General features: G+C 43.6%; 1 protein-coding gene across 1 annotated transcript in view; it reads left to right on the forward strand.

The window, feature by feature from the left end:
• The window catches only part of LOC109928214 (ubiquitin-associated and SH3 domain-containing protein A), a 138,368-nt gene that overhangs the window by 41,504 nt on the left and 69,688 nt on the right, over positions 1 to 27,176 (forward strand). Inside the window, exons 5-7 of the mRNA XM_048603146.1 lie at positions 1,405 to 1,574; positions 5,677 to 5,885; positions 19,917 to 20,055. Of these exons, the coding sequence (XP_048459103.1) occupies positions 1,405 to 1,574; positions 5,677 to 5,885; positions 19,917 to 20,055 (518 nt within the window). The remainder of the gene's footprint in view (positions 1 to 1,404; positions 1,575 to 5,676; positions 5,886 to 19,916; positions 20,056 to 27,176) is intronic.

Genomic DNA, 27,176 nt, shown 5'->3' on the forward strand with positions numbered 1-27,176 from the left:
GTTTTGGAAATCCTAGTTCAGAATGCTCTTAAGGTTAACATGCAAGTTCAACTGGCAGTTAGGAAGTCAAATGAATTTTAGCATTCATTTCAAGAGGGCTAAAATACATGGTCTGTAACCCTCTATATCCCAGTCTATTCTGTCAAAATGCCTCATAAACGTTGCTGTTGTATCCATCTCCACCACCTCCTCTGACAGCGCATTCCAACCACTTACCACCCTACTGTGTAAAAAAAACACCTCTGGAAAAAAATTCCCCTCAGGAAATTAATTTTTCAGTCTTATGAGATTGAAACTTATAAGATCTTGGAGTAGGGCGGGATATTAGAAGAGTATTTCCCATTACGGATAGAACTAAAATTATGGACACAGCTTGAGAATGTGAAGTCTCCCTTTTAGGATGGGGATGAGGAGATTAACATTTCTCTCAGATGGTCAGTAGATGTGGTTTTCTCTTCTCCAGAGAACAGTGGAGGTGGGTCAGTGGATATATTCAATGTCGAATGAGGCAGATTTTTGTCACTCCACACTCAAATGTTACACACTCGTGTCTGTTATACATCTACCCATTACACACCTGTCTGTTACACACCTGTCTGTTACAATCCAGTCATTACAGCCATATTCACACTCACCTAAAACTCCTTCCATAACCGTATTGTGCATCTACTTACAGCACATGGATTGCATGGGTTCTAGAAGGCAGCACACTACCACCTTCTCAAGGGCAGCTACAGTCAAACAATAAATGCTGTCACAGCTAGTGATGTCCACATCCTGTGAGTAAATATAAGAAGACATCACCCACGCATTCTGCCCATTTATCATGTAAATGATGTGATGCTGATTGACGGCTAGTCTATAATGGATGACAGATTACGCCCATTTGAAATCTTTCTGGAAATTTCATGTTAATCTGTGAATTTGAGTTTCTCAAACTGCTCAAGAGACTGCCACAGACACCAGCAAGTGAGGGTGTCGGGAAACAAGAGAGAGAGAGAGACAAAGAGGGAGGTCAGGGGAGGAGGAAAGAGAGTGGGGTGTAACTTAGGGGTCATGGGAAGAGACTGGGGTCACCACAGAATGTTGTGGGGATATTGGGAGGGTTCACAGGGAGAATGAGGGGGTTCCTAGATGTCATGGGCATCATGGGGAGAGTACTGGGTTGTGAAGAGTAAGGAAGTCATAGGGTGAGTAGGGAAGTCATGGGGTGAGTAGGGAAGTCACGGGGTCATGGGGAGAGTGCAGGATCGTGGGAAAGGTTGGGGGGTAATGGATTTGTCCACTCATCACCCTTTGGGGGGATTACAGTTTTCAAGAAGATGCAGTGAATATGATTCTCTGATATTTGTGTGCAAAGCTGGCACCTGTTTGATTCTTGGCTTTGTCCTTTTCTCCAAATAGATTGTCAGATTGATCTCTACAACAAACAACTGCACTTGACACTTGCTCACAAGTTTCAGGTCCAGCAGCAGTGGAAACTGGAGGAACTCGCTCAATCGATCAAACTGGGGGTTAGCTGTCATTGGGCAGCAGCTATTTATTCCAGAGATATGCGATTTGTACATTATCAGGTAATGGATTTGTCTGGGTAAAGTACAGTGAAGATATGGAGGTGTCTGCTCTCCATTTGTAGAGTTTGAGAGAGAGTTTAGATATTTCCACCTTCCTATCTAAGTAGAATGAGAGATATGTCTGTTCCCTTCTGATGGACATTGCAGGAATATTTTGTGATCCATCAGAATCAATTCTGATTTCAATCATTTGTTGTAGTTGTCAGATCTTGACAGTGGGAATGAACAGGACAAAACCGTGCAGGCCACAGTGAGAATCCACCATCCTATCTCCGCTTACACAACAAAAAACTACCAACCTCAGTTTTGAAATTCTTATGACGACATATTGTCTCGCTGTATGATGGCTCATACAATGGCTCATACAGTGAGGCAATACAGGTCGAGCTCAGGAACAGGAAGGGTGCAATCACAATGTTTGGGGTTTACTACAGGCCTCCCAACAGCCAGAAGATAGAAGAACAGATATGTAGGCAGATTTTGGCAAGATCTAAAAGTAACAGGGTTGTTATCATGGGTGATGTTAATTTCCCATATATTGACTTAGTGCTTGGGGCATGAATGGGGCAGGGTTTGTAAAGAGCATCCAGAAGGGCTTCTTGAAACAGTATGTAGATAGTCCAACTGGGAAAGGGGCCATACTGGGCCTAATATTGGGGAATGAACCTGGCCAGGTGGTCAACATCTCAGTAGGGGAACAGCTCGGGAACAGTGATCACAATTCAGTAAGCTTTAAGGTACTGATGGATAAAGATAGGTGTTATTGTCAGTTGAAGGTGCTAAATTGCGGGAAGACTAATTACAACAATATTAGGCAGGAACCGAAGAACGTAAATTGGAGGCAGATGTTTGAGGGCAAATCAACATATGGTATGTGGGAGGCTTTCAAGTGTAAGTTACTGGGAACTCAGGACCGGCACATTCCTATAAGGATGAAGGATAAGTATGGCAAGTTTAGGGAACCTTGGATAATGAGAGATATTGTGAGCCTAATCAAAAAGTAAAAGGAAGCATTTATCAAGGCTAGGAACACACGAAGCAAGGGTGAGATACAAGGAAAGTCGAAAGCAACTTAAGCAAGGAGTCAGGAGGGCTAAAATGGGTCATGAAAATCATTGGCCAACAGGATGAAGGAAAATCCCAAGGCTTTTTATACATATATAAAGAGCAAGAGGGTAGCCAGGCAGAGGGTTGGCCCACTCAAGGACAGGGAAGGGAATTTATGTGTGGAGCCAGAGGAAATGGGCAAGGTATTAAATGAGTACTTTGCATCAGTATTCACCATAGAGAAGGACTTGGTGGATGATGAGCCTGAGGAAGGGTATAGATAGTTTGGGTCATGTTGAGATCCAAAAGGCGGAGGTATTGGGGGTCTTGAAACACATTAAGGTAGATAAGTCCCCAGGGCCTGATGGGATATACCCGAGGACACAGAGGCAAGGGAGGAAATTGCTGGGGCCTTGAGGGAAATCTTTGTATCCTCACTGGCTACGGGGAGGTCCCAGAGAATTGGTGAATAGCCAATGTTGTTCCTTTGTTTAAGAAGGGTGGCAGGGATAATCCAGCTAATTACAGGCCGGTGAGCCTTATGTCTGTGGTAGGGAAATTACTGGAGAGGATTCTTCGAGATAGGATTTACTCCCACCAGAAAATCAATGGGTGTATTAGAGAGAGGCAACATTGTTTTGTGAAGGGGAGGTCATGCCTCACTAACTTGGTTGAGTTTTTTGAGGAAGTGACGAATATGATCGTTGAGGGTAGGGGCAGTGGATGCTGTCTACATGGACTTCAGTAAGGCCTTTGACAAGGTCCCTTATGGCAGGCTGATATAGAAGATAAAGTCGCACATGGTCTGAGGTGAGCTTGACAGATGGATAAAAAAAACTGGTTCAGTCATAGAAGACAAAGGGTAGCAGTGGAAGGGTGCATTTCTGAACGGAGGGCTATGACTAGTGGTATTCCTCAGGGATCAGTGTTGGGACTAAACGATTTGGAGGAGATTGTAACCGGTCTGATTGGTAAGTTTGCCGAGGACACAAAGGTTGGTGGAATTGCGGAGAGCGATGAGGATCGTCAAAGGATACTGCTGGATATAGATCGGTTGGTGACTTGGGCAGAGAGATGGCAGATGGAGTTTAATCCAGAAAAATGTGAGGTAATGCATTTTGGAAGGTCTAATCCGATGGAAAATATACAGTAAAGAGTACTGATGGGCAGAGGGATCTGGGTGTACAGGTACACAGGTCACTGAAAGTGGCAAAGCAGGTGGAAAAGGTAGTCAACAAGGCATACGTCATGCTTGCCTTCATCGGCCGGGGCACTGAGTTTAAAAATTGGCAGGTAATGTTACAGCTTTATAGAACCTTAGTTAGGCCGCATTTGGAATATTGTGTTTAATTCTGATCGCCCACACGACCAGAAGGATGTGGTGACTTTGGAGAGGGTACAGAAAAGATTTACCAGGATGTTGCCTGGTATGGAGGGCATTAGCTATGAGGAGAGTTTCGAGAAACTTGGGTTGTTCTCACTGGAATGACGGAGGTTGAGGGGTGACCTGATAGAGGCCTAAAAGAGTATGAAGGGCACAGACAGAGTGGACAGTCAGAAGCTTATTCCCAGGGTGGAAGAGTCAGTTACCAGGGGCCATGGGTTTAAGGTGCGAGGGGTGAGGTTTAAAGGTGACGGACGAGGCAGTTTTTTTTTTTTTAAAAACACAGAGGGTGGTCGGTGCCTGGAATTCGCTTCCAGGGGAGGTAATGGAAGCAGATACTATAGTCACTTTTAAAGGGCATCTTGACAAATACATGAATAGGATGGGAATAGAGGAATACGGTCCCCGGAAGGGCAGGGGGTTTTAGTTGTGATGGGCAGCATGTCACTGCAGGCTTGAAGGGCCGAAGGGCCTGTTCCTGTGCTGTAATTTTCTTTGTTCTTTGTTACTCGGACCCTGCCTCCCACACCCAACAGGTTTTGAGAGCAGAGTTCTGGATTCCCACTCCCTCTTTGGTAAGAGGGCCTTCCTGACATCATGCCTGAACAGCCCGGTTAGAATTTTAAGATCAACCTCCTTCACAGAGGAAGCAGTCTCTTCTGTCAAACTTTGTGAACCATCTAAGCATTTTAAACACCAAGGTTAGATTATCCTTTCCTTTCTGTGCTTGAGGCAGTAAAATCAATGCAACTTTTTTTTTTATTCATTCACATGATGAGGATTTCGCTGGCTAGGCAGCATGTATTGCCCATCCCTAATTACCCAGAGGGCAGTTCAGAGTCAACCACATTGCTGTGGGTCTAGAGTCACATGTTGGCCAGACCAGGTAAGGATGGCAGTTTCCTTTGTGAAAGGATATCAGTGAACCAGATGGGTTTTTTCCCCAACAATTAATTCATGGTCATCATTTAGACTCTTAATTCCAGACATTTCATTGAATTCAAATTCCACCATCTGCCATGGCAGAATTCAAACCTGGGCCCCAAGAACATTAAAACCAAAAGAACAGTGGATGCTGTAAGTCAGAAACAAAAACAGAAATTGTTGGAAAAGCTCAGCAGGTCTGACAGCATCTGTGTTCCAAGGAAGGGTCATTAGAGCCAAAACGTTAACTCTGATTTATGTCCACAGATGCTGCCAGATCTGCAGAGCTTTTCCAACAATTTCTGTTTTTGTTACACCAAAACATTTCCTGGATGTCTGAATCCAGTCAAAATACCCACTAGACCATTTCATCCCCTTAAACTTATCCCTAAAATGTTACTGTGATATGGAGGGGTGGATGGATTCACTTCTCCCCATCCTCTTTGGGGTGCCTGCACTGCTCTCCTGTGGAGATAATTATAACCTCCTGGGGGTGAAGTGCCCACAGCTCACCTTAGTTACTGAAGTGATTGTCTAAGCAGAGTTTTAGAAATTATTTTCTCTCCTAGACCCATTCAGATACACAGTTCTATTGACCTTTTTTATTATCCTGGGTCAAATTCTGTTTTATTGTAGTCATCAGTACTGAAGAGGCTTTTTGTAAAAATACAACCACAATCAATTTGAATATCCGAGAACCATTCCCAAGAAATGTACTCAATGACTGTCAATTTTATTTTTCTCCAGGTTTCACGTGCACTTTACCCCTATGTGCCACAGAATGAGGATGAACTGAAGCTAAGTTTCAGTGATTATATCTTCCTGGACCCCACAAACCAGCAGGATGTGAGTGAAGGCTGGGTCCGTGGAATTTCACATCGGACTGGACGGACTGGCCTTCTGCCTGAGAACTACACGGAGAGAGGTTACGAGTCAGACACGTGGGTCAGGCACAGGTAAACACCCAACCATCAGCTCACTTATTTCCAGCTCCATTGCAACATTCCTGAATTTGCCCCCATCATAGCTCGTGTGCTGCTGAAACCCTCTTATGATTTTATTACCTCCAGACTCAACTGCTTCCTACTGGGCTGGTTTGTCATTTCTCCCCATCATCACCGCCACCCACAAGACATGAATTTAGCATTTAAGGCTCAACTGCACATTTCCCAAAGCCCATCTTCACTGATCATTGCATATCGACCAAATTGGTTCCTTTCAAGAAACGCCTCTATTTTAAAAGTTTTGCCAATATGTTTAGGATCTCTCCAAGGCTTAACTCTTCACAATCTCTGTCACCTCCTCCAACCCGGACATCCCTCCCTTTCCCTGTAGCCTCCTCCAGTCCTTATGCCTGTCCTGATCTCTGTAACCTCCCCCAGGCCCTTCAACCCACCCTATCTCTGTAACCCCCTCTAGCCTCGACACTCTTCCCTTTCTCTGTAACCTCCTCCAGCAACTACACTGTAGTGATTGTAATAAGATCAGCCAGTTAAACCACATAGAATATGAGTTCTCTGATTGGGACTGTTAACCTGGTCCAATCAGGGAGCTCTGGCTGACAGATAAAAACAGGAGTGTCAGAGTGTCAGTGACTCGAGACAGCAAGAGAGTCCCACTCAGCCTGAATGGAGTAAGAGAACTCAGAGGCCAGTTTCCAGGACAGTGCACACTCTGGAAAGCCCACCTACATCTGGTTTGGAACAGTTTAATTGCTTAGCAATATTCAAAACAGATCCAATCAAAATAAACATTTGGTTAAATGGTCAACCTATGTGGTCCCCAACCAGAAAACTTGGATGAACTGGGAAGTCCATGGCCTACTGAAAACAAAATGTGCAGAATTCAAGACAACAAGGTGCAGGGCTGGATGAACACAGCAGGCCAAGCAGCATCATAGGAGCAGAGAGGCTGACGTTTCGGGCCTAGACCCTTCATCAGAAAAGGGGGAGGGGAAGGGGGTTCTGAAATAAATAGGGAGAGAGTGGGAGGCAGATAGAAGATGGATAGAGGAGAGGATAGGTGGAGAGGAAACAAACAGGTCGAAGAGGCGGGGATGGAGCCAGTAAAGGTGGGTGTAGGTAGGGAGTTAGGAAGGGGATAGGTCAGTCCAGGGAGGACGGACAGGTCAAGGGGGCGGGATGAGGTTGGTCGGTAGGAGATGGAGGTGCGGCTTGAGGTGGGAGGAGGGGATAGGTGGGAGGAAGAACAGGTTAGGGAGGCAGGGACGAGCTGGACTGGTTTTGGGATGCGGTAGGGGGAGGGGAGATTTTGAAACTTGTGAAATCCACATTGATACCATTGGGCTGCAGGGTTCCCAAGCGGAATACGAGTTGCTGTTCCTGCAACCTTCGGGTGACATCGTTGTGGCACTGCAGGAGGCCCAGGATGGACATGTCGTCTGAGGAATGGGAGGGGGAGTTGAAATGGTTCGCGACTGGGAGGTGCAGTTGTTTATTGCGAACCGCTCCACACTCCCCTCCAGCTCCACCACACCCGGCACTTTTCCCTGCAACCGCAGGAAGTGCTACACCTGCCCCCATACCAGGCCCCAAGGCAGATGTTCACCTGCACATCTGCCAATGTGGTATACTGCATCCGCTGTGGCTTCCTCTACATCGGGGAAACCAAGCGGAGACTCGGGGACCGCTTTGCAGAACACCTACGCTCGGTTCGCAATAAACAACTGCACCTCCCAGTCGCAAACCATTTCAACTCCCCCTCCCATTCCTCAGATGACATGTCCATCCTGGGCCTTCTGCAGTGCCACAATGATGCCACCCGAAGGTTGCAGGAACAGCAACTCATATTCTGCTTGGGAACCCTGCAGCCCAATGGTATCAATGTGGATTTCACAAGTTTCAAAATCTCCCCTCCCCCTACCGCATCCCAAAACCAGTCCAGCTCGTCCCTGCCTCCCTAACCTGTTCTTCCTCCCACCTATCCCCTCCTCCCACCTCAAGCCGCACCTCCATCTCCTACCGACCAACCTCATCCCGCCCCCTTGACCTGTCCGTCCTCCCTGGACTGACCTATCCCCTTCCTAACTCCCTACCTACACTCACCTTTACTGGCTCCATCCACGCCTCTTCGGCCTGTTTGTTTCCTCTCCACCTATCCTCTCCTCTATCCCTCTTCTATCCGCCTCCCACTCTCTCCCTATTTATTTCAGAACCCCCTTCCCCTCCCCCTTTTCTGATGAAGGGTCTAGGCCCAAAATGTCAGCCTCTCTGCTCCTATGATGCTGCTTGGCCTGTGTTCATCCAGCCCTGCACCTTGTTGTCACAGTTAGATCTCTTTCTACTTTCCCCTCCAGTTGATTATTTTCATGTTTAAGACACAGTCCTATCTCTGAATTAGGTATTTGAAGGGCTAAGTGTGGTTTGTGAACATAGAACTTTCAAAATCGTGTGACAGCATCACCATTGGCCAATCTGCTATGACAACACCGACCACATGGATACAGGCAGTAAGCGCAGTCAAGCTGATCTTTCAGCAAAACTGGATGAGTGCTTGAAGAATTTTGTGCTGTTGCATTCTGAAATTCAATTCAGCCACACAGATAATGAGATCAAATCTCGAGATGAACATCTGGCAGAATGTACAAAGATGAACCGTGTGCCTTGATAAATATAAATAGATTTGCCTGTTGATAAATTTTATACCCTGCCTCAGAAGGTAATGCAGGAAATGTAAGTGCACCACAAGTTGTGCAGGCTGCTGCTGTGTTTGTTGGTTTCTCTATCTGTCTAAGCCAGTCAGTGAAGGCAGTGTGTTTGTCTCAGAGATGTGCCCTGCCCAATACCAGTGACATTAAGGCATGAATTCAGAACTGTAAAGCTCTGTGCAAACTTCAAGGAAGTGTAAAAGTAATAGGGTAGAGATATCAGGGAATTTCAACTTCAGTTTCAATTTCACCAACATTAACAGTGATAGTCATAGTGTGAAAGGTGTAGAGGGAATAAAATTCTTAAAACGCATTCAGGAGAGCTTTTTAAGCCAGTATGTAGAAGGCCCGACAAAAACAAAGGATAGATGAATTGTGGCACAAATTAAAACATGGGGCTATGAGTCATTGCTGTCGCGGAAACAGTGTTGAGAGAGGGGCAGGATTGAAATTTCAATATTCCAGGATGCAGAGTCTTCAATTGCGAGAGCTAGATGATGTAGGTAGGGTTTTAAATAAATACTTGGTGTCGGTGTTCACTAGTGAGAGGGACAATATAAGTATAGAACTAATGGAGAAGATTCTAAGGGACAGAATTAATTTGCATTTTGGAAAGGTAAATATTAATCAAGAACAGTCAGCATGGTTTTGTTCATAGGAAGTCATGTTTGACCAATTTGATTGAATCTTTCAAAGACGTGACCAGGTGTGCAGGTGAGGACAGTGCATTCAACATGTTCTACTTGGACTTCAGCAAGGCTTTAAGAGCAGGACAAACAAGGCAGAGGAATATATGGTGAATGATAGAGCCCTGGGAAGTAGCGAGGATCAGAGGGACCTTGGTGTAGACAGTACACACGGCTGCTATTGAGCATCGGCGGTGGAGGGAGTGTTTGTGGATGTGGTACCAATCAAGTGGGCTTCTTTGTTCTGGAAAGTGTCAAGCTTCTTGATTGTTGTTGGAGCTACACTCATTTAGGCAAGTAGGGAGTATTCTACCATATTCCTGACTTGTGCCTTGTAGATGGTGGACAGGCTTTGGGGAGTCAGGAGGTGAATTACCCACTGCAGGGTTCCTAGCTTCTGACCTGTTCTTGTAGCTACAGTCTTTATATGGGTTCGGTTGTGTTTCTGGTCAGTGGCAACCCCCTGAATGTTGACAGTGGTGAATTCAGTGATTGTGGTGGAACTGAATGTCAAGCAGCGGTGTTTAGATTGTGTCTTGTTGGAGAAAGCCATTGTCTGGCATTTGTGTGGTGCAAATGTTATTTGCTGATCTGGCTGATGTACCTCAGGCCTCAACTCTAACTGTTTGCCAGTGTCTCATTGCCTCAATCCCCCGATATTTCAAAAAATCAGCTTCCTGTTGTAAATGCATTCAGTAATCGAGTGTCCAAAACTCTGAGTAGAGAATTCAAGACCTTTACTATCCTCTGAGGAAAGAAATTCCTTCACGTCTCAATTTTAAGTGAGTGCTCCCTTATTCTGTATCTGTATCCCCTCATTTGAGATTTCCCGAATAGTGGAAACATTTTCTCAACATTTACTTTGTCAAGCCCCCTCAGAATCCTATATGGTCCAATAAGATCACTCCTCACTGTTCTAAACTCTAAAGAACAAAACCTGTTTATTTGTCGTTGATAAGTCAAGCCTTTCATCGGAGGAATCAGCAGAGTGAATCTTCTTTTATATTTTCTTTACAGCAGGTAATTGGGATGGCAAAAGGAATTTTGGCATTTATTGTTAAAGATACAGAGTATGAAAGTAGGGAAGTGTTGGTGCAACAGTACAAGGCATTAGTGAGACTGCCTTGAGATTTGTGTACAGTTTTGGTCACCTTACTTGAGGATGGATGTAGTTGTATTGGAGGCAGTTTAGAGGAGATTCACTACATTGATACCACAGATGAAGGGTTTGACTTAGAAAGAGAGACTGAGCAGTTTAGGCTTATACTGTCTGGAGTTTAGAAGAATGAGAAGAGATCTAATTGAGGTGTATAAGATGCTAAAGACAATTGACAAAATAGGCGTTGACAAGATGCTAACATAAACAAAGAACAACGGATGCTGAAGTCAAAAACAAAAATAGAAATTTCTGAAGAGACTCAGCAGGTCTGGCAGCATCGGTAGAAAGAAAGCAGAGTTAACTTTTTGAGTCCAATGATTTCCATCAGAATACTGAAAGGATGTTTGCCTTTTGGGGCAATCTAGAATGAGAAGTCATAGTTTTACGGTAAAGGTTAGCAGATTTAAAACAGAGATGAAGAGAAATTGCTTTTCACAAAGGATCATGAATCTGTGGAATTCCCCCAGCTCAGAATTCACTCCCTGTACAGCCAGAACATCCTTCATTGGATAAAGAGACCAAAAATACACACAAAACTCCAGCTGTGGTCACCATAGCCTTTCACAATTGCAGCAAGGCATCCCTGCTCCTATACTCGAATCCTCTCACTATGAAGGCCAGCATACCATTTACCTTCATTACCACCTGCATGCACCCGCATGATTACTTTCATTGGATAACCTCATATTTATCCAAGCTGTGCTGTATCTGGCATGAATGTACCCACTCACTCAACTTGTCCAAATCACACTGAAGCATCTCTGTATCCTCCTCTCTGCCCACCCGTTCACCCAGTTTTGCATCATAAACTGCAACCACTAGCAGTAAGGGCCAACATTCCAATTGCCTTATTAATTACTTGCAATACTTGAATGCTAACATTGTTTCATGCACAAGAACACTCAGATCCCTCCACATTGCACTTTTTTGAAGTATCTTTCCACTTAAAGGCAGAAGTATAATTAAGAGGGAAATCAGGAGGGTATTAAGGACAAAAGGATAACTATGGAGAGAATAGGGCCCCTTAAAGACCAGCAAGGCCATCTCTGTGTGGAACTACAGGAGATGGGAGAGATACTAAATGAGTATTTTGCATCAGTGTTTACTGTGGAGAAGGATATGGAAAATATAGAACATGAGGAAACAAATAGCGACATCTTGAAAAATATTACTGAGGGGTAGGTGCTGGACGTCTTAAAATGCATAAAGGTGGATAAATCCCTGGGACCTGATCAGGTGTACCCTAAAACTCTGTGCGAAGCAAGGCAAATGATTGCTGGTTCCCTTGCTGAGATATTTGTATCATCGATAGCAACAGGTGAGGTGCCAGAAAACTGGAGGTTGGACAATGTGTTGCAACTATTTAAGAAAGTTGGTAAGGAAAAGCCAGGGAACTATAGACCAGTGAGCCTGACATCAGTGATGGGCAAGTTGTTGGAGGGAATCCTGAGGGACAGTATTTACATGTATTTAGAAAGACAAGGATGGATTAGGGATAGTCAACATGGCTTTAAGGTTTAAGGTGAGAGGAGAAAGATTTAAAAGGGATCTAAGGGGCAACTTTTTCACACAGAGGGTGGTGCATGTATGGAATGAGCTGGAAGTGGTGGAAGCTGGTACAATTACAACATTTAAAAGGCATCTGGATGGGTTTATGATTAGCAAGGGTTTAGAGGGATATAGGCCAAATGCTGGCAAATGGGACTAGATTAATTTAGAATATCTGTTCAGCGTGGAGGAGTTGGACCAAAGGTCTGTTTCCATGCTGTACATCTCTATGACTGCATTAAGTTATTGTCTGCCATTTATTTTTTTCCCTACCAAAGAGCATGGCCTTATATTCTCCTACATTAAACTATATAAAACCACAAGAAATAGGAACAGGAGCAGGCAACTATTCAATAGAATCATGGCTGATTCAACATTCCTTGCATCCATTCTTCTGTCCTTTTGCCTGGATTCCCCAACTGATCAAGAATCTATCGATCTCCCTTAAATATACATAGACTCATCACACAGGATGTATACTTGGCAAGATCAACATTAGCAAGATCAGCATTTTTGGAGACTGGAAAGTCCATTCAACAGTCTGATAATGGCCGTGAAGAAGCTGTTCCTGAACCTGTTGGTGCATGTGTTCAGACTTCTGTATCTTCTGCCTGATGGAAGAGGTTGTAGGGGATCATTACCAGGGTGGGATGGGTCTTTGATGATGTTGGCACCTTTCCGCAGCAGCAAGCCGTGTACTCTAGAGACCATAGTTTCTCCTCCTCTGTTATTAAGGATGCCCTAAACCATATCTCCCCCATTTCAAAGAACGAAGAACGAACATTACAGCACAGGAACAGGCCCTTTGGCTCTCCAAGCCTGTGCCAATCCAGATCCTCTATCTAAACCTGTCGCCTATTTTCCAAGGATCTGTATCCCTTTGCTCCCTGCCCATTCATGTATCTGTCTAGATACATCTTAAATGACGCTATTGTGCCCGCCTCTACCACCTCCACTGGCAACGCGTTCCAGGCACCCACCACCCTCTGCGTAAAGAACTTTCCACGCATATCTCCCTTAAACTTTTCTCCTCTCACCTTGAAATCGTGACCCCTAGTAATTGAGTCCCCCACTCTGGGAAAAAGCTTCTTGCTATCCACCCTGTCCATACCACCTGATTTTGTAGACCTCAATCAGGTCCCCCCTCAACCTCCGTCTTTCTAATGTAAATAATCCTAATCTACTCAAACTCTCTTCATAGCTAGCGCCCTCTATACCAGGCAACATCCTGGTAAACCTCCTCTGCACCCTTTCCAAAGCATCCACATCCTTTTGGTAACTTTCCCATGCTTCTGCCCTCAAACTCTCTCCTCCCAGCAACAATAAGGATAAAGTCCCCTTGGTCCTCATATACCACCCCAACAACCTCCGAATACAACGCATCATCCTCCAACATTTCCACAACATATAATCAAATCCCACCACCAAAAAGATATTTCCCTCCCCACCCCTATTCACTTTCCACAGGGACCGTTCACTCCGTGACTCCCTCATCAGCTCCACTCTCCCCACCAAACGCTCCACCACACTCAGTACCTTTCCGTGCAATCGCAGGAGGTGCTACACATGCCCCTCCACCTCCCCTCTCACCGCCATCCAAGGCCCCAAACAATCCTTCCAAATCCAACAGAGATTCACCTGCACTTCATTGAACCTCATCTGCTGTATCTTTTGCAGCCGATATGGTTTTCTCTATATCGGGGAGACCAAACACAGACTTAGGGACCAGTTCGTGGAGCACCTGCACTCTGCACACACCAACTCACCTAATCTTACAGTTGCCATCCACTTTAACTCCCCCTCCCATGACAACATATCTATCCTTGGCCTCTTCCACTGTCAGAGTGAGACCAAACATAAACTGGAGGAACAACACCTGATATTTTACCTTTGGAAGCTTGCAGCCCAATGGCCTGAACATTGACTTCACCAGTTTCAAAATCTCTCCTCCCCCAGCCAGGCAGCATCAGAGGAGCAGGAAAGCTAATGTTTCAAGTCAGGAACCTTCTTCAGAAATGGGGGAGGTGGAAGGGAACTCTGAAATAAATAGAGAGAGGAGGGGTGGGGCTGGGGAAGGTAGGTGGGATGGTGATAGGTGAGTGCAGGTAGGCAGTGGTGGGGATTGGTCAGTGAGGGGGGAGGAGTGGATAGGTGGGAGAGAAGACAGACAGGTTGTGTCAGGTCAAGGAGGCGGAGATAAGAGGGAGGGTTGGTCATGGGATGAGGCCGGGGCTGGGGAGATTTTAAAACTGGTAAATTCCACATTGAGACCATCGGGCTGTAGGCTCCCAAGGTGGAATATGAGGTACTGCTCCTCCAGTTTCCGGGTGGTGTTGTTGTGACACTGGAGGAGGCCCAGGATGGACATGTTGCCCAGGGAGTGGGAGTGGGAGGGGGAGTTGAAATGGTTCGTGACTGGAAGGTGGAGTCAACCCTCCCTCTCATCCCCACCTGACACAACCTGTCTCTGCTCCTCCCACTTTACTGACGAATCCCCACCACTGCCTACCCGCACTCACCTATCACCATCCCACCGACCTTCCCCAGCCCCACCCCTCCTCTCTCTATTTATTTCAGAGCCCCCTTCCCCCTCCCCCATTTCTGAAGAAGGATCCTGACCCAAAATATCAGCTTTCCTGCTCCTCTGATGCTGCCTGGCCTGCTGTGATCCTCCAGCTCCACACTGTATTGTCTCATGTTTCATGTGACACATTGACTAAACCAACATCAAACAGCAGAGGGTGCTGCTCCCACCTGTAGAGAGTTAAGACTGCAAGATTAGCAGCAGAAATGGCAGATGATTCTGAGCAAGTTCATAAATCAACATTTGGCTTCCATCATCAATTTCAATCTGTGAAGGATAGAATTTGGAGAAAAGAGAAAGTTGAGTAAACCCAAAATGTTGACTTTCTTGCTTCTTTGAGATGCAACTGATTCTGGTTCTTAATTGCAAATCCAACACCATGCAATTAAGAACCAGAATCAGTTGCCTCTCCAAGTGGTCCAGACTAATAAGCCATTTCTTGTCTTTTGGCTGGACTTTTCCTTACTCCTAATGACCCCCTACTGGTAGCTGATGTGCTAACCACAACACCTCCTTTCTGTAACCTATTAGTAATACAACTAGATGAACAACTGCCCATTTCTCATCCACCTGAATATGTAATGGTCTCCATTTCCTCATCAAGACTTTAGTTTTAAAGCAGTAACTTTCAGGGATACACTCAGATTCTTCTTCTGTATATGGTTTTTAATATAACTGCTCTGGCTTTTCATCTTTTTGTTGCAATTCAGCTTGCTTCTCTGAACTAAAATACCCGCTATGTCCTCCACCTGTTCCTGTTTATTCTCAACGATTTGATCAAATATAGTTTCTGATAATGGAACTTCAACTTCCCTTTCTTTACTCCTTGATTTCTTCAATTATTTCAATCCCTTAACTTTGTGACCTTGTTACTACACAGTCAGGAAAAAACAGTTGTGCTCTGCCAACTTTAGGGATCTGTGAATAACAACTCCAAGATCCCTCTGTTACTCTAAGATAGTCAGTGTACAGCCATTCATTAAATACTCCCTCATCACCGGGGAGGCGATGGCCTAGTGGTATTATCACTGGACTGTTAATCCAGAGACCCAGATAATTAAGAATCTTATGATAACTGTGGATCCATTGTCAGAAAAATCCATCTGGTTCACTAAAGTCCTTTAGGGAAGGAAACTGCCATCCTTACCTGGTCTGAACTACATGTGACTCCAGACCCACAGCAATGTGGTTGATTCTTAACTGCCCTCTGGGCAATAAATGCTGCCTGGTCAGTGACACCCTCATCCCGTGAATGAATAAAAAAGAATGTTGTTTCTTCTTCTAAAATGCATAAATTCATACTTATCAGGGTTAAATGCAACCTGCCATTAGTCTGTCCATCTAGTTCTTCTTATAACCTACAAATATCTTCTTTGTTGTTACCCAATCTTCCAATCTTCGTGTCATCTACAAATTTGCTTAACATTCCCCAACATTTTCATCTATATCATTTATGTAAACAGGTAATTCTGCTATGATGTGTGTTTCATTAACACGAATTGGCTGTGATGTGATTGATGAATAGTGGATGCTATTTGGATAATGCTAACTTTCTGCTGTACAGGTATAAAGATTTCCCTATAATGCGATGTGAAAGGTGGTTAAACCTTCTTCTGGAAAGGGAGGGCTGCTGATGAGGCAAGGTTTAGTGGAACTTTTCAAATCAAAAAGAAGTTGAGCGAGGTGAATCATTTGATAAGAACACCAGATAGAAAATAATCTCACAGTGTGTCGTGTGAATATGCTCAAGCAGTATTTTGATTGGAAAACAAAGCAAATGGAGAATGTGTTATTTGTTACTACACAAAGTGAAGAATCAAATCCAGATAAATTTGGATTTGATAGACTTCAAATTAAATTGGATAATGAGGAAGTTCTCAAAAATTGGGATAAATTATTCAGTTACCTTCCAGAGGAAAATCAAATGATCTGAAAGAGTTATTACAAACAAATGGAGAGATAAGCGGGAATAAGCTTGGAAGTACTAACATGATTAGTAGGAAAATTAAAGCTCATGGTGTTGGAGGTAATGATAGACATGGATAGAGAACTGGTTGGCAGACAGGAGACAGAGAGTTGGAATAAACGGGTACTTTTCAGAGTGGCAGGTAGGAAAGGGTGAGGTACAGCAAGGTTCAGGGACCCCAGCTGTTCACAGGAGGAATTGAATGCAATATCTCCAGATATTGCAGATCACACTAAGCTGGGTGGCAATGTGTGCTGTGAGGAGGATGCTAAGAGGCTGCAGGGTGACTTGGACAGACTGGCTGAGTCAGAAAATACTTGGCAAATGCAATATAATGTGGATAAATGTGAGGTTATCCACTTCGATTGCAAAAACAGGAAGACAGATTATTATCTGAATGGTGGCAGCTTAGGAGAAGGTGAGGTGCACTGAGACCTGGGTGTCATGGTGGAACAGTCACTGAAGGTTGGTATGTAGGTAAAGTGGGCAGTGAGGAAAGCTAATGGCATGCTCTCCTTCATAGTGAGAGGATTTGAGTATCAGAGTAAGGATGTCTTGCTACAGTCATACAGAGCCTTGGTGAAGCCACACCTTGAGCATTGTGTACAGTTTTGGTCTCCTCGTCTGACGAAGGACATTCTTGCTATTGAGGGAGTCCAGGAAGGTTCACCAGACTGATTCCCGGGACGGCAGGACCGATATATGAGGAAAGACTGGATCGACTGGGCTTGTATTCACTGAAATTTAGAAGAATGGGGGGAGAGGGACCTCATAGAAACATATAAAATCCTGATGGGACTGGACAGGCTCAATGTGGAAAGAATTTTCTCTCTGTTGGAGGAGTCCAGAACCAGGGTTCACAGTCTAAGAGTAAGGGGTAGGCCATTCAGGGCTGAGGTGAGGAAGAATTTCTTCATTCAGGGAGTTATGAACCTGTCGAATTCTCTTCCACAGGAATCTGTTGGGGCCAGTTCATTAAATATATTCAAGAGAGAATTGGACATGGCCCTTGCGGCTAAAGGGACCAAGGGGTATGGGGAAAAGACGGGAATGGGATACTGAGATTGCATGATCAGCCGTGATCATTTTGAATGGTGGTCCGGACCTGAAAAGGCAGCCTTCCTGCTCCTCTGATGCTGCCTGGCCTGCTGTGTTCATCCAGCTCTACACCTTGTTATCCTTAAAGACCTAACCCTTTAAAATTGGCACAGGTTCAAAAAGAGATTGAAAGCACGCTCTAAGACAATATAATTGAAATGAGTTGCAGTGATTGAAGCTCACCCATAATGGTGCCAAAAGCAGATGGTACCCAACATTTACATGTTGATCAATGCAGTTACGAAATCTGGTTCGTATCCTATTCCACAGCTGGAAGACTGTATTGAGAAGGTGAGACCAACAATTTATATTTCAAAAGGCTACTGGCAGGCACCTTTATCTGAGAGTGTGAAGAACATTTTAGCTCTTGTGATGCCAAATGAATTTTACCAGTTTAAACACATGGCATTTGGTATGAAAAATGTGCCAGTTACATTTCAAAGACTAAAAAATAAAGTCATTTCAAGCTTACCCAAGTGTGTGGTGTACACAGAAGAACTGCTCAGTTTTAGTCACACGTGGAAGGAACATTTCGAGCATACATGACTCTGTGACTTCAGAAGGTGGACTTGGTGATAAACCTGGCTAAGAGTGAATTCACAAAAGCCCAAGTCACATTCCTGGGCCATGTTATTGGACATGGACAGATGGCCCCATGGAATGTGAAAACATAGGTTATTGGGGAGTTTCCCATCTCATTGACAAAGAGGGCAGTACTACAGTTCCTGTGATTGGGTTGGGTATTATCGGAAGTTCATAGCAAATTTTAGCAGTGTGGTTGCTCCATTAACTGACTTATTGAAGAAATGCAGAAAATTTCAGTGCATGGCAGACTGTCAGAAGGCATTTGTCAGCCTGAAAGCTGTGTTAACCACTGCCCCAGTATTAGCCACATCTAATTAAGCAAAGCCATTCAAGGTGGGTATCGATGTGAATGATGTGGGTGTCAAAGCTGTTTTCTTACAAGAAGATAACGAGAAGATATAAAGACCTATTGGGCAATTTTCCAGAAAGTTAAATATTCATCAACAGAAATATTCCACAATTGTAAAGAAAACCTTGAATTTGGTGTTGGCATTGCAATATTTCAACATTTATATTGCCAGTAATGTATCTGAGACAATTGTATATACTGATCAGAACCCCTTAATTATTTTGGTAAAAATTGAAGGTTAAAAATACCAGACTGTTCAGATGAAATTAATTGTTACCGCCATTTAGTTTGAAAATTATACAGGTGGCAGGATGAGAGAATGGAATTGCCAACATGTTGTCATGACTTTGATAAAGGGAGACAAAGGTGTTTGATAGTGGGAAGAAACAGGCTGAAATGAACTGTAGTAGTGAATGCTTGCATGCTTAGAGTCAATGTGACATACATGTATTTTAATGCACTATTAGGGTAAGACTGAAGGTTTTTAAAAATGAAGCCATCTCTGTATGTTGATTGTTCAACTTTTTAAGGAGGGACATGTGACAAGATTATGGCTTTAAGAGGTGTATTTTGTCCTTTTTTTATTTTGAAGGGAGGTTTTGGGCCAGAGGTGTTGAGCTGTCTCATTCAAAGCCAATGAAGTAAAGAACTTGTGAGGTCTTGAGGTTTTCTTAAAGTTGGAACAATAGAAGCAGCATGAATGGTGGAGTCAGTTCTCACAGAACCAGGGCTTTAGTTTAGCTTTCTGCAGTTGTTGGTGTTTTGAAGTTGGTTGTGAAAGCTGCCATACCTCTCTCCCTACTGGACTGGAGAAACATTGCATGTGAGACAATCTACTTGACTGAATTTCCCTTTGCCAATGTTGTATTTATGGATATTACTATATTGGAACTGTTGCTGTTTAGTAGTTAAATAATCTATTATTACATTTTCCAGTAGAGTCAAAGTTGACCTAATTCTCCTCTTTTTATTTGTATTTAAGCTGTAGGGTAAGAATAAAATATGTTTTCCTTTAAGCCAAGTAGTGTCACCAATCAAATTATATTTGGAACACAGCATCTATCACTTGCCTTTAAATAAGATAAATGTTAGGGTCTAGGTTATCTCCATGATATATTTGAAGGGGGTTTGGTCTGATCCATAACAGAAAATAAGGACAGAATGAGGCCATTCAGGCCCTTAAACATGTCCTGAGTTTCAATATACTGGTGTACAATATTGAATGGGAACATTGAAATTATGTGTGCTGTTGAATATTCGAACATTCGTTATAATATTTGTGACAAATTAATACTTTATAACATTAGTTTTACACTTTATGATTGTAATTCACATTTTTTGACAGGACCTATGCTTTTTGTCAGACACTTGTGAGAGCATCCACAAATATTAATGAACATAATACTTCCTCTTCACAAAACGGAAAGATTGCATCCTCACAGCCACAAGCAACAAACAGTATTCATAAACTTCTCAAATCTCAGGTAATTTAAGGAGTGTAATCAGTCTCTGTACAACAGATAAAGATGTTGTGATAGAGGTTTATGATATTATTATCCTTTAGGAAATTGGAATTTCAAGCAGAGCTATTGCTTCAGTTCTGTGAAGATAATTTATTCAAGAGCTCAGAAACATTTGGAACAGAGAACTAAGGACATAATTTCCAATAAACTATCTGACCTAAGCTGAGTGCCTAACAGGATTCCTATTGTGTTACCTGATGAAGTGTTTAAAAGTAAGACTTTTATGAAATACAGAGAAAACACATCAGGGGCCACCAGTAGGTTTCAGTTCTTTAGAGGTTTCAGTTCAGGAGAACAGTTTTATCCTAGCAGAAGAGTTTTGTTTATGAAGTCCCCAAACCGTGAGGGTATATGTCGATGGTTTTGAGCTGTCAGAATTGGAAAGAAGCAATCAATTTCATTTGGTCAGGAAGGAGAGGTAGCATCCATGTGTAGCACAGCAGGACTGAATATATAGTTCGGGAATTTAGGAGGCAGCATGGAAATTTGGTGCAGAGGTATACAGGAGCTTTCTCTTTGAGTCTTTTCGCTCAAAGCTTGTAAGTCTGTTTTTGAACAGGCTAAATTAAAGTCCAGGGTCCGGCATAAAGAGTGGCATCACAGAAAAATCGTAAGCTCGTTGGTTGGTAAAGCTACTAATTTGACTATCTTTTACAGGTCAATTTCAGAAACAAAACAAAAATTGCTGAAGAAACCTAGCAGGTCTGAGTGGAGAGAAAGTAAAGTTAACATTTTGGGTCCTGTTACCCTTCTCAGACCAATTGTAGCTAGGAAAAGGTTGGTTTATATGCTGAAGATGGAATGGGGAGAGGCAGCAAGAGTGAGATAAATGGAGATAGACACTGCAAGAGAGAGACAGAAACAACAATTGGGCAGACAAAAGAATAGGTAATGGTCAGCATGGGAGAATGAATAGCTGCTAATGAAGGTAATCAGCAGCTGACATTGAGTTGTTTGTGATAGCAATCTAGATGATGACAAGGCCTGGTGTGTGGGGTTTGGGTAAGGACAAGGGATAAGATGCTCAGGCCCTAAAATTATTGAATTCAATATTGAGGCCTGAAGGCTGTAGGATCCCCAAGTGGAAAATGAGATGTTATTCTTCCAGAATTAGTCACCAGCTGCCATTCTGAATAAAAACCAATTTATCCCCACTCTCTGCCTTCTCACAGTTAGCCAATCCCCTATCCATGCCAGTACCTTGCTCCTAACAAAATGGGCTCTTATCTTATTGAGCAGCTTCCTGTGCAGCGCCTTGTCAAAGGAATCTCAAAATCCAAACAATCTAATGATTACATTACCACCACTGAACCCTACACCATCAACATCCTACGGGTTATCATTGACCAGAAACTGATCTGGACTAATCTTATAAGTACCTAAATGAACAGATCAGAGGTAGGAATCTTGCAGTGTCTCCTGACTCTCCAAAGCCCTTGCACCATCTACAAGGCACAAGTCAGGAGTGTGATGGAATACTCCCCACTTGCCTGGATGAGTCCAGCCCCAACAATACTCAAGAAGCTTGACACCCTCCAGGACAAAGCAGCCCGCTTGATTGGCACTACATCCACAAACATCCACACCCTCCACCACCGACGTTCAGTAGCAGCAGTGTGCGCTGTATACAAAATGCACTTCAAAAAGTCACCAAACATCCTCAGACAGCATCTTCCAAATGTACAACCACATCGGCCTAGAAGAACAAGGGAAGCAGATACATGGGAACACCTACCCATGCAAGTTCCCCTCCAAGCCACACACCATCCTGACTTGGAAATACATCACCGTTCCTTCCCTAAGGGCATTGCAGATTAACCCACAGCAGAAGGACTGCAGTGGTTCAAGAAGACAGCTCACCACCATCTTCTCAAGGGCAACTAAGTGCAGGCAATACATGCTTACCAAGCCAGCTATACCCATGTCTCATGAGTGGATATAAAAAAAACTCTTCCAAAATGTCTCCGATGAATTTTCATCCTTCCTTAAATAAGGGAATGAAAACTGCCAGTCAAGGCATCCTTTTCTCATCTGTCGCTCTCTGTGATGCTGACAGCTGTCCATGGGCCTTTACCCCATCTGCTGTGCTGCAGCATCAGAAAGGGAGCCCCGGAATGAATCATGCAAAGGAAGGAAATGGCAGATGAATTGAACTGTTATTTTGCATCAGTCTTCACCATCCAGAATACCCCAGAAATAGCTGTAAATTGGGAAGTGGAAGTGGGGGAGAAACTCAAGAAAAGTACAGTCATTGGGGAAGTGATACTAAGTAAATTATTGGAATTTTGGGCTGAGAAGTATTTGGATTCTAATGGACTTCATACCAGGATCTTAAAATAAGTGACCAGTATGATAGTTAATGCATTGAATTTAATTTACCAAAATTTCTGCAATTCAAGGATTGTAGCATTTATTTTGAAAGAGCAACTACATTTCCTCAAGGAGGAGGTGATGGTGCAGTGATAATGTCATTAAAATTACACTCCAGAGCCCCAGGCTAATGGTGTGAGAACACATGTTCAAATCCCACCATAGGAGATGGTGAAATTCAAATAAATAATAAATCTGGAATTAAAAATTTTGCTATTAATACCAAAATCAATTGTCATACAAACCCATCGGGTTCGCTAATGTTCTTTAGGAAGGAAATCTACCATCCTTACCTGGTCTGGCCAACATGTGAGTCCAGACCAACAGAAATGTGGTTGACTCTTAACCGAACTCTGAAATGGCTGAGCTTCATGAAGTGAAGTCATGCCTGAAAATTTTACTAGAAACCTATGAGGAAGTGTCAAGCAGGATAATAAGGGGGAAGTGGGGGATGTAACATATTTGGATTCTCAAAAGACGTTTAATGAGGTACCACATATTAAGCTATTTAATAAGTTAAGAGCCCATGGTATTGAGGGAGTATATTTGTATAGATAGAGGATTGCCCAACTCATAGAAGACAGACAGTTAGGATAAGGGGGGCATTTTCAAGATGGCAACTTGTAACTAGTCGTGCACCACAGGGATTAGTGCTGGGGCCATAATTATTTTCAATATATATAAATTATCAAGATGAGGAAATTATAGTCAAGTTTGTGAATGACATATAAATAGAAAGGAAGGCAAACAATGAAAGTGACAGAGGAATGAAGGAAGGTCACATGAGTGAGAAAAAGAAACTTGGCAGATAGAATATAATATGGGAAAATGTAAGGTTACACAATTTGGCAGGAAGACTCTTCACAGTGTGGAAGCAGACCATTTGGCCAATTGAGCCCTCACCAATCCTCCGAATAGCATTCCACACAGACTCTCCCCCAAACCCCACCCCCCTTCCCTGAAACCCTGCATTTCCCATGGCTAATCCATCTAGCCTACACATCCCTGGACATTATGGACAATTTAGTATGGCCAATTCACTTACCCTGCACATTTTTGGACAGTAGGAGGAAATGGGAGCACCCAGAAGAAACCCATGCAGACGTAGGGAGGATGTGCAAACTCCACACAGACAGTCGCCCGAGGGTGGAATCAAATTCAGGTCCTGAGTGTTCTGAAGCAGCAGTGCTAACCACTGAGCTGCTGAGCGGAAAGCTGCAGAACAGACGGATTTGGAAGCCCTTGTGCATAAATTACAAAATGCTAGCATTCAAGTTCAGTGGATAATATGGAAGGCAAATGGAATGTTGGTCTTTATTACAAAGGGGATGAAGTATAAAAGTAGAGAGACTTTGCTGAAACAATCTAAACTGACAGACAACACAGTGTGGAGTTGGAGGAACACAGCAGGTCAGGCAGTATCAGATGAGCAGGAAAGTTGACATTTTGTGTCGGGTCCTCCAGCTCCACACTGTGTTGTCTCTGACTCCAGCATCTGCAGTCCTTGCTATCTCCTATCTAAAGTGATAGTCAGACCACAGTAGAATACTGTTAACATTTTGGATCCATTATCAAAGAAAATAATATACTAGCATTGGAGACAATTCAGAGAAGATTCACTAGACTGACACCAGGCCTGGAGGGACTGTCTGATAAGGAGAGATTGATCAGGTTGGTCCTGTACTCAATGGAATTCAGAAGGAGATAACCTGATTAAAACATATAAGATTCTTGGGGGTCTTGACACGGTAGGTGCAGAATGGTCGTTCTCCCTTGTGGGAATGTCTAGGGCCAGAGGTTATAATCTCAGAATAAGGAGTCGCCCATTTAAAATAGTGATGAGGAGGCTTTCGTTTTCTCACATTCTAGTGAAATCTCATGACAGTCACAAAAATGGTAAGACTGTAAAAACCTTACAGGAATACAGAGATGAACAGGGTGAAAGAAGAAAGGAAAATTAGGAAAGCAAAGAGAGGATATGAGAAACATTTGTAAAGTAAAATCCAGGAAAACCCATAGATGCACTATTAGTGCATTAAGAGCAACAGAATGACAAAGGAAAAGGTAAGCCTATCAAAAATGTACATGGTACTTGTGTGGATACAGAATAAGTGGACTGGGTATTTCATGAAGTCTTGGCAGGAATGGAATACTGGAACTATGTAAGTTAGTGATTAGGTCACAGCTGGAGTCTTGTGCACAGTTCTAGTCACTTCATCGAGGAAGGACATAGCTGGTCCAAGGAGAGTACCAAGGAGATTTATGAAAATGTTGCCAGAGTTTGAAAACAGCAGCTCAAGGAATGATGGACAGGCTAGGGTTGTTTTCCCCAAATCAGAGGTTTCAGGGTGACTTGACTGAGGTGTGCAAAGTAATGAGGGAATAATGATCTAGCAGAGAGGCCAGAGAGGACATAGGATTAAGGTGATCAGCAGAAGGGTGAGAGGGCACTTGAGGGAAAATCTTTTCACCCGGAGGGCAGTGGGTGTCAAACATTTCCTGCCTGGTTTGGTGGTTGAGGCAGAAACCCTCAACTCATTTGAAGCAAATTTGGATCCACACTTGAAACATTGGAACCTGCAATGAATAAGGTTTCAAGGTTGCAGGAGTGTACCGGCAGGCAGGAAGGTGGTTTGAAGTGTGTCTACCTCAATGCCAGGAGCATCCGGAATAAGGTGGGTGAACTTGCAGCATGGGTTGTTACCTGGGACTTTGATGTTGTGGCCATTTCGGAGACATGGATAGAGCAGGGACAGGAATGGTTGTTGCAGGTTCCGGGGTTTAGATGTTTCAGTAAGAAAAGGGAAGGTGGTAAAAGAGGGGGAGGTGTGGCATTGTTAGTCAAGGACAGTATTACGGTGGCAGAAAGGACATTTGATGAGGACTCGTCTACTGAGGTAGTATGGGCTGAGGTTAGAAACAGGAAAGGAGAGGTCACCCTGTTGGGAGTTTTCTATAGGCCTCCAAAAAGTTCCAGAGATGTAGAGGAAAAGATTGCAAAGATGATTCTGGATAGGAACGAAAGTAACAGGGTAGTTGTTATGGGGGACTTTAACTTTCCAAATATTGACTGGAAACGCGATATGTTCGAGTACTTTAGATGGGTCAGTTTTTGTCCAATGTGTGCAGGAGGGTTTCCTGACACAGTATGTAGATAGGCCAACAAGAGGCGAGGCCACATTGGATTTGATACTGGGTAATGAACCAGGCCCGGGTGTTAGATTTGGAGGTAGGTGAGCACTTTGGTGATAGTGACCACAATTCGGTTAAGTTTACTTTAACAATGGAAAGGGATAGGTATATACCGCAGGGCAAGAGTTATAGCTGGGGGAAAGGCAATTATGAGGCGATTAGGCAAGATTTAGGATGCATAGGATGGAGAAGGAAACTGCAGGGGCTGGGCACAATTGAAATGTGGAGCTTATCCAAGGAACAGCTACCGCGTGTCCTTGAGAAGTATGTACCTGTCAGGCAGGGAGGAAGTGGTCGAGCGAGGGAACCGTGGTTTACTAAAGAAGTTGAATCTCTTGTCAAGAGAAAGAAGGAGGCTTATGTAAAGATGAGGCGTGAAGGCTCAGTTAGGGCGCTTGAGAGTTACAAGTTAGCCAGGAAGGACCTAAAGAGAGAGCTAAGAAGAGCCAGGAGGGGACATGAGAAGTTTTTAGCAGGTAGGATCAAGGAAAACCCTAAAGCTTTCTACAGGTATGTCAGGAATAAAAGAATGACGAGAGTAAGATTGGGGCCGGTCAAGGACAGTAGTGGGAAGTTGTGCGTGGAGTCCGAAGAGATAGGAGAGGTGCTAAATGAATATTTTTCGTCAGTATTCACACAGGAAAAAGACAATGTTGTCGAGGAGAATACTGAGATACAGTCTATTAGACTAGACGGGATTGAGGTTCATAAGGAGGAGGTGTTAGCAATTCTGGAAGGTGTGAAAATAGATAAGTCCCCTGGGCCGGATGGGATTTATCCTAGGATTCTCTGGGAAGCTAGAGAGGAGATTGCAGAGCCTTTGGCTTTGATCTTTATGTCGTCATTGTCTTCAGGAATAGTGCCAGAAGACTGGAGACTAGCAAATGTTGTCCCCTTGCTCAAGAAGGGGAGTAGAGACAACTCTGGTAATTATAGACCAGTGAGCCTTACTTCGGTTGTGGGTAAAGTGTTGGAAAGGATTATAAGAGATAGGATTTATAATCATCTAGAAAGGAATAATTTGATTAGGGATAATCAACACGGTTTTGTGAAGGGTAAGTCATGCCTCACAAACCTTATTGAGTTCTTTGAGAAGGTGACCAAATAGGTGGATGAGGGTAAAGCGGTTGTTGTGGTGTATATGGATTTCAGTAAAGCGTTTGATAAGGTTCCCCATGGTAGGCTATTGCAGAAAATACGGAGGCATGGGATTGAGGATGATTTAGCGGTTTGGATCAGAAATTGGCTAGCTGTAAGAAGACAGAGGGTGGTGGTTGATGGGAAATGTTCATCCTGGAGTTCAGTTACTAGTGGTGTACCTCAAGGATCTGTTTTGGGGCCACTGCTGTTTGTAACTTTTATAAATGACCTGGATGAGGGCGTAGAAGGATGGGTTAGTAAATTTGCGGATGACACTAAAGTCGGTGGAGTTGTGGATAGTGCGGAAGGATGTTGCAGGTTACAGAGGGACATAGATAAGCTGCAGAGCTGGGCTGAGAGGTGGCAAATGGAGTTTAATG

The sequence above is a fragment of the Rhincodon typus genome, chromosome 11 (genome assembly GCF_021869965.1).
Source record: "Rhincodon typus isolate 14 chromosome 11, sRhiTyp1.1, whole genome shotgun sequence".
Lineage (NCBI taxonomy): Eukaryota > Metazoa > Chordata > Chondrichthyes > Orectolobiformes > Rhincodontidae > Rhincodon > Rhincodon typus.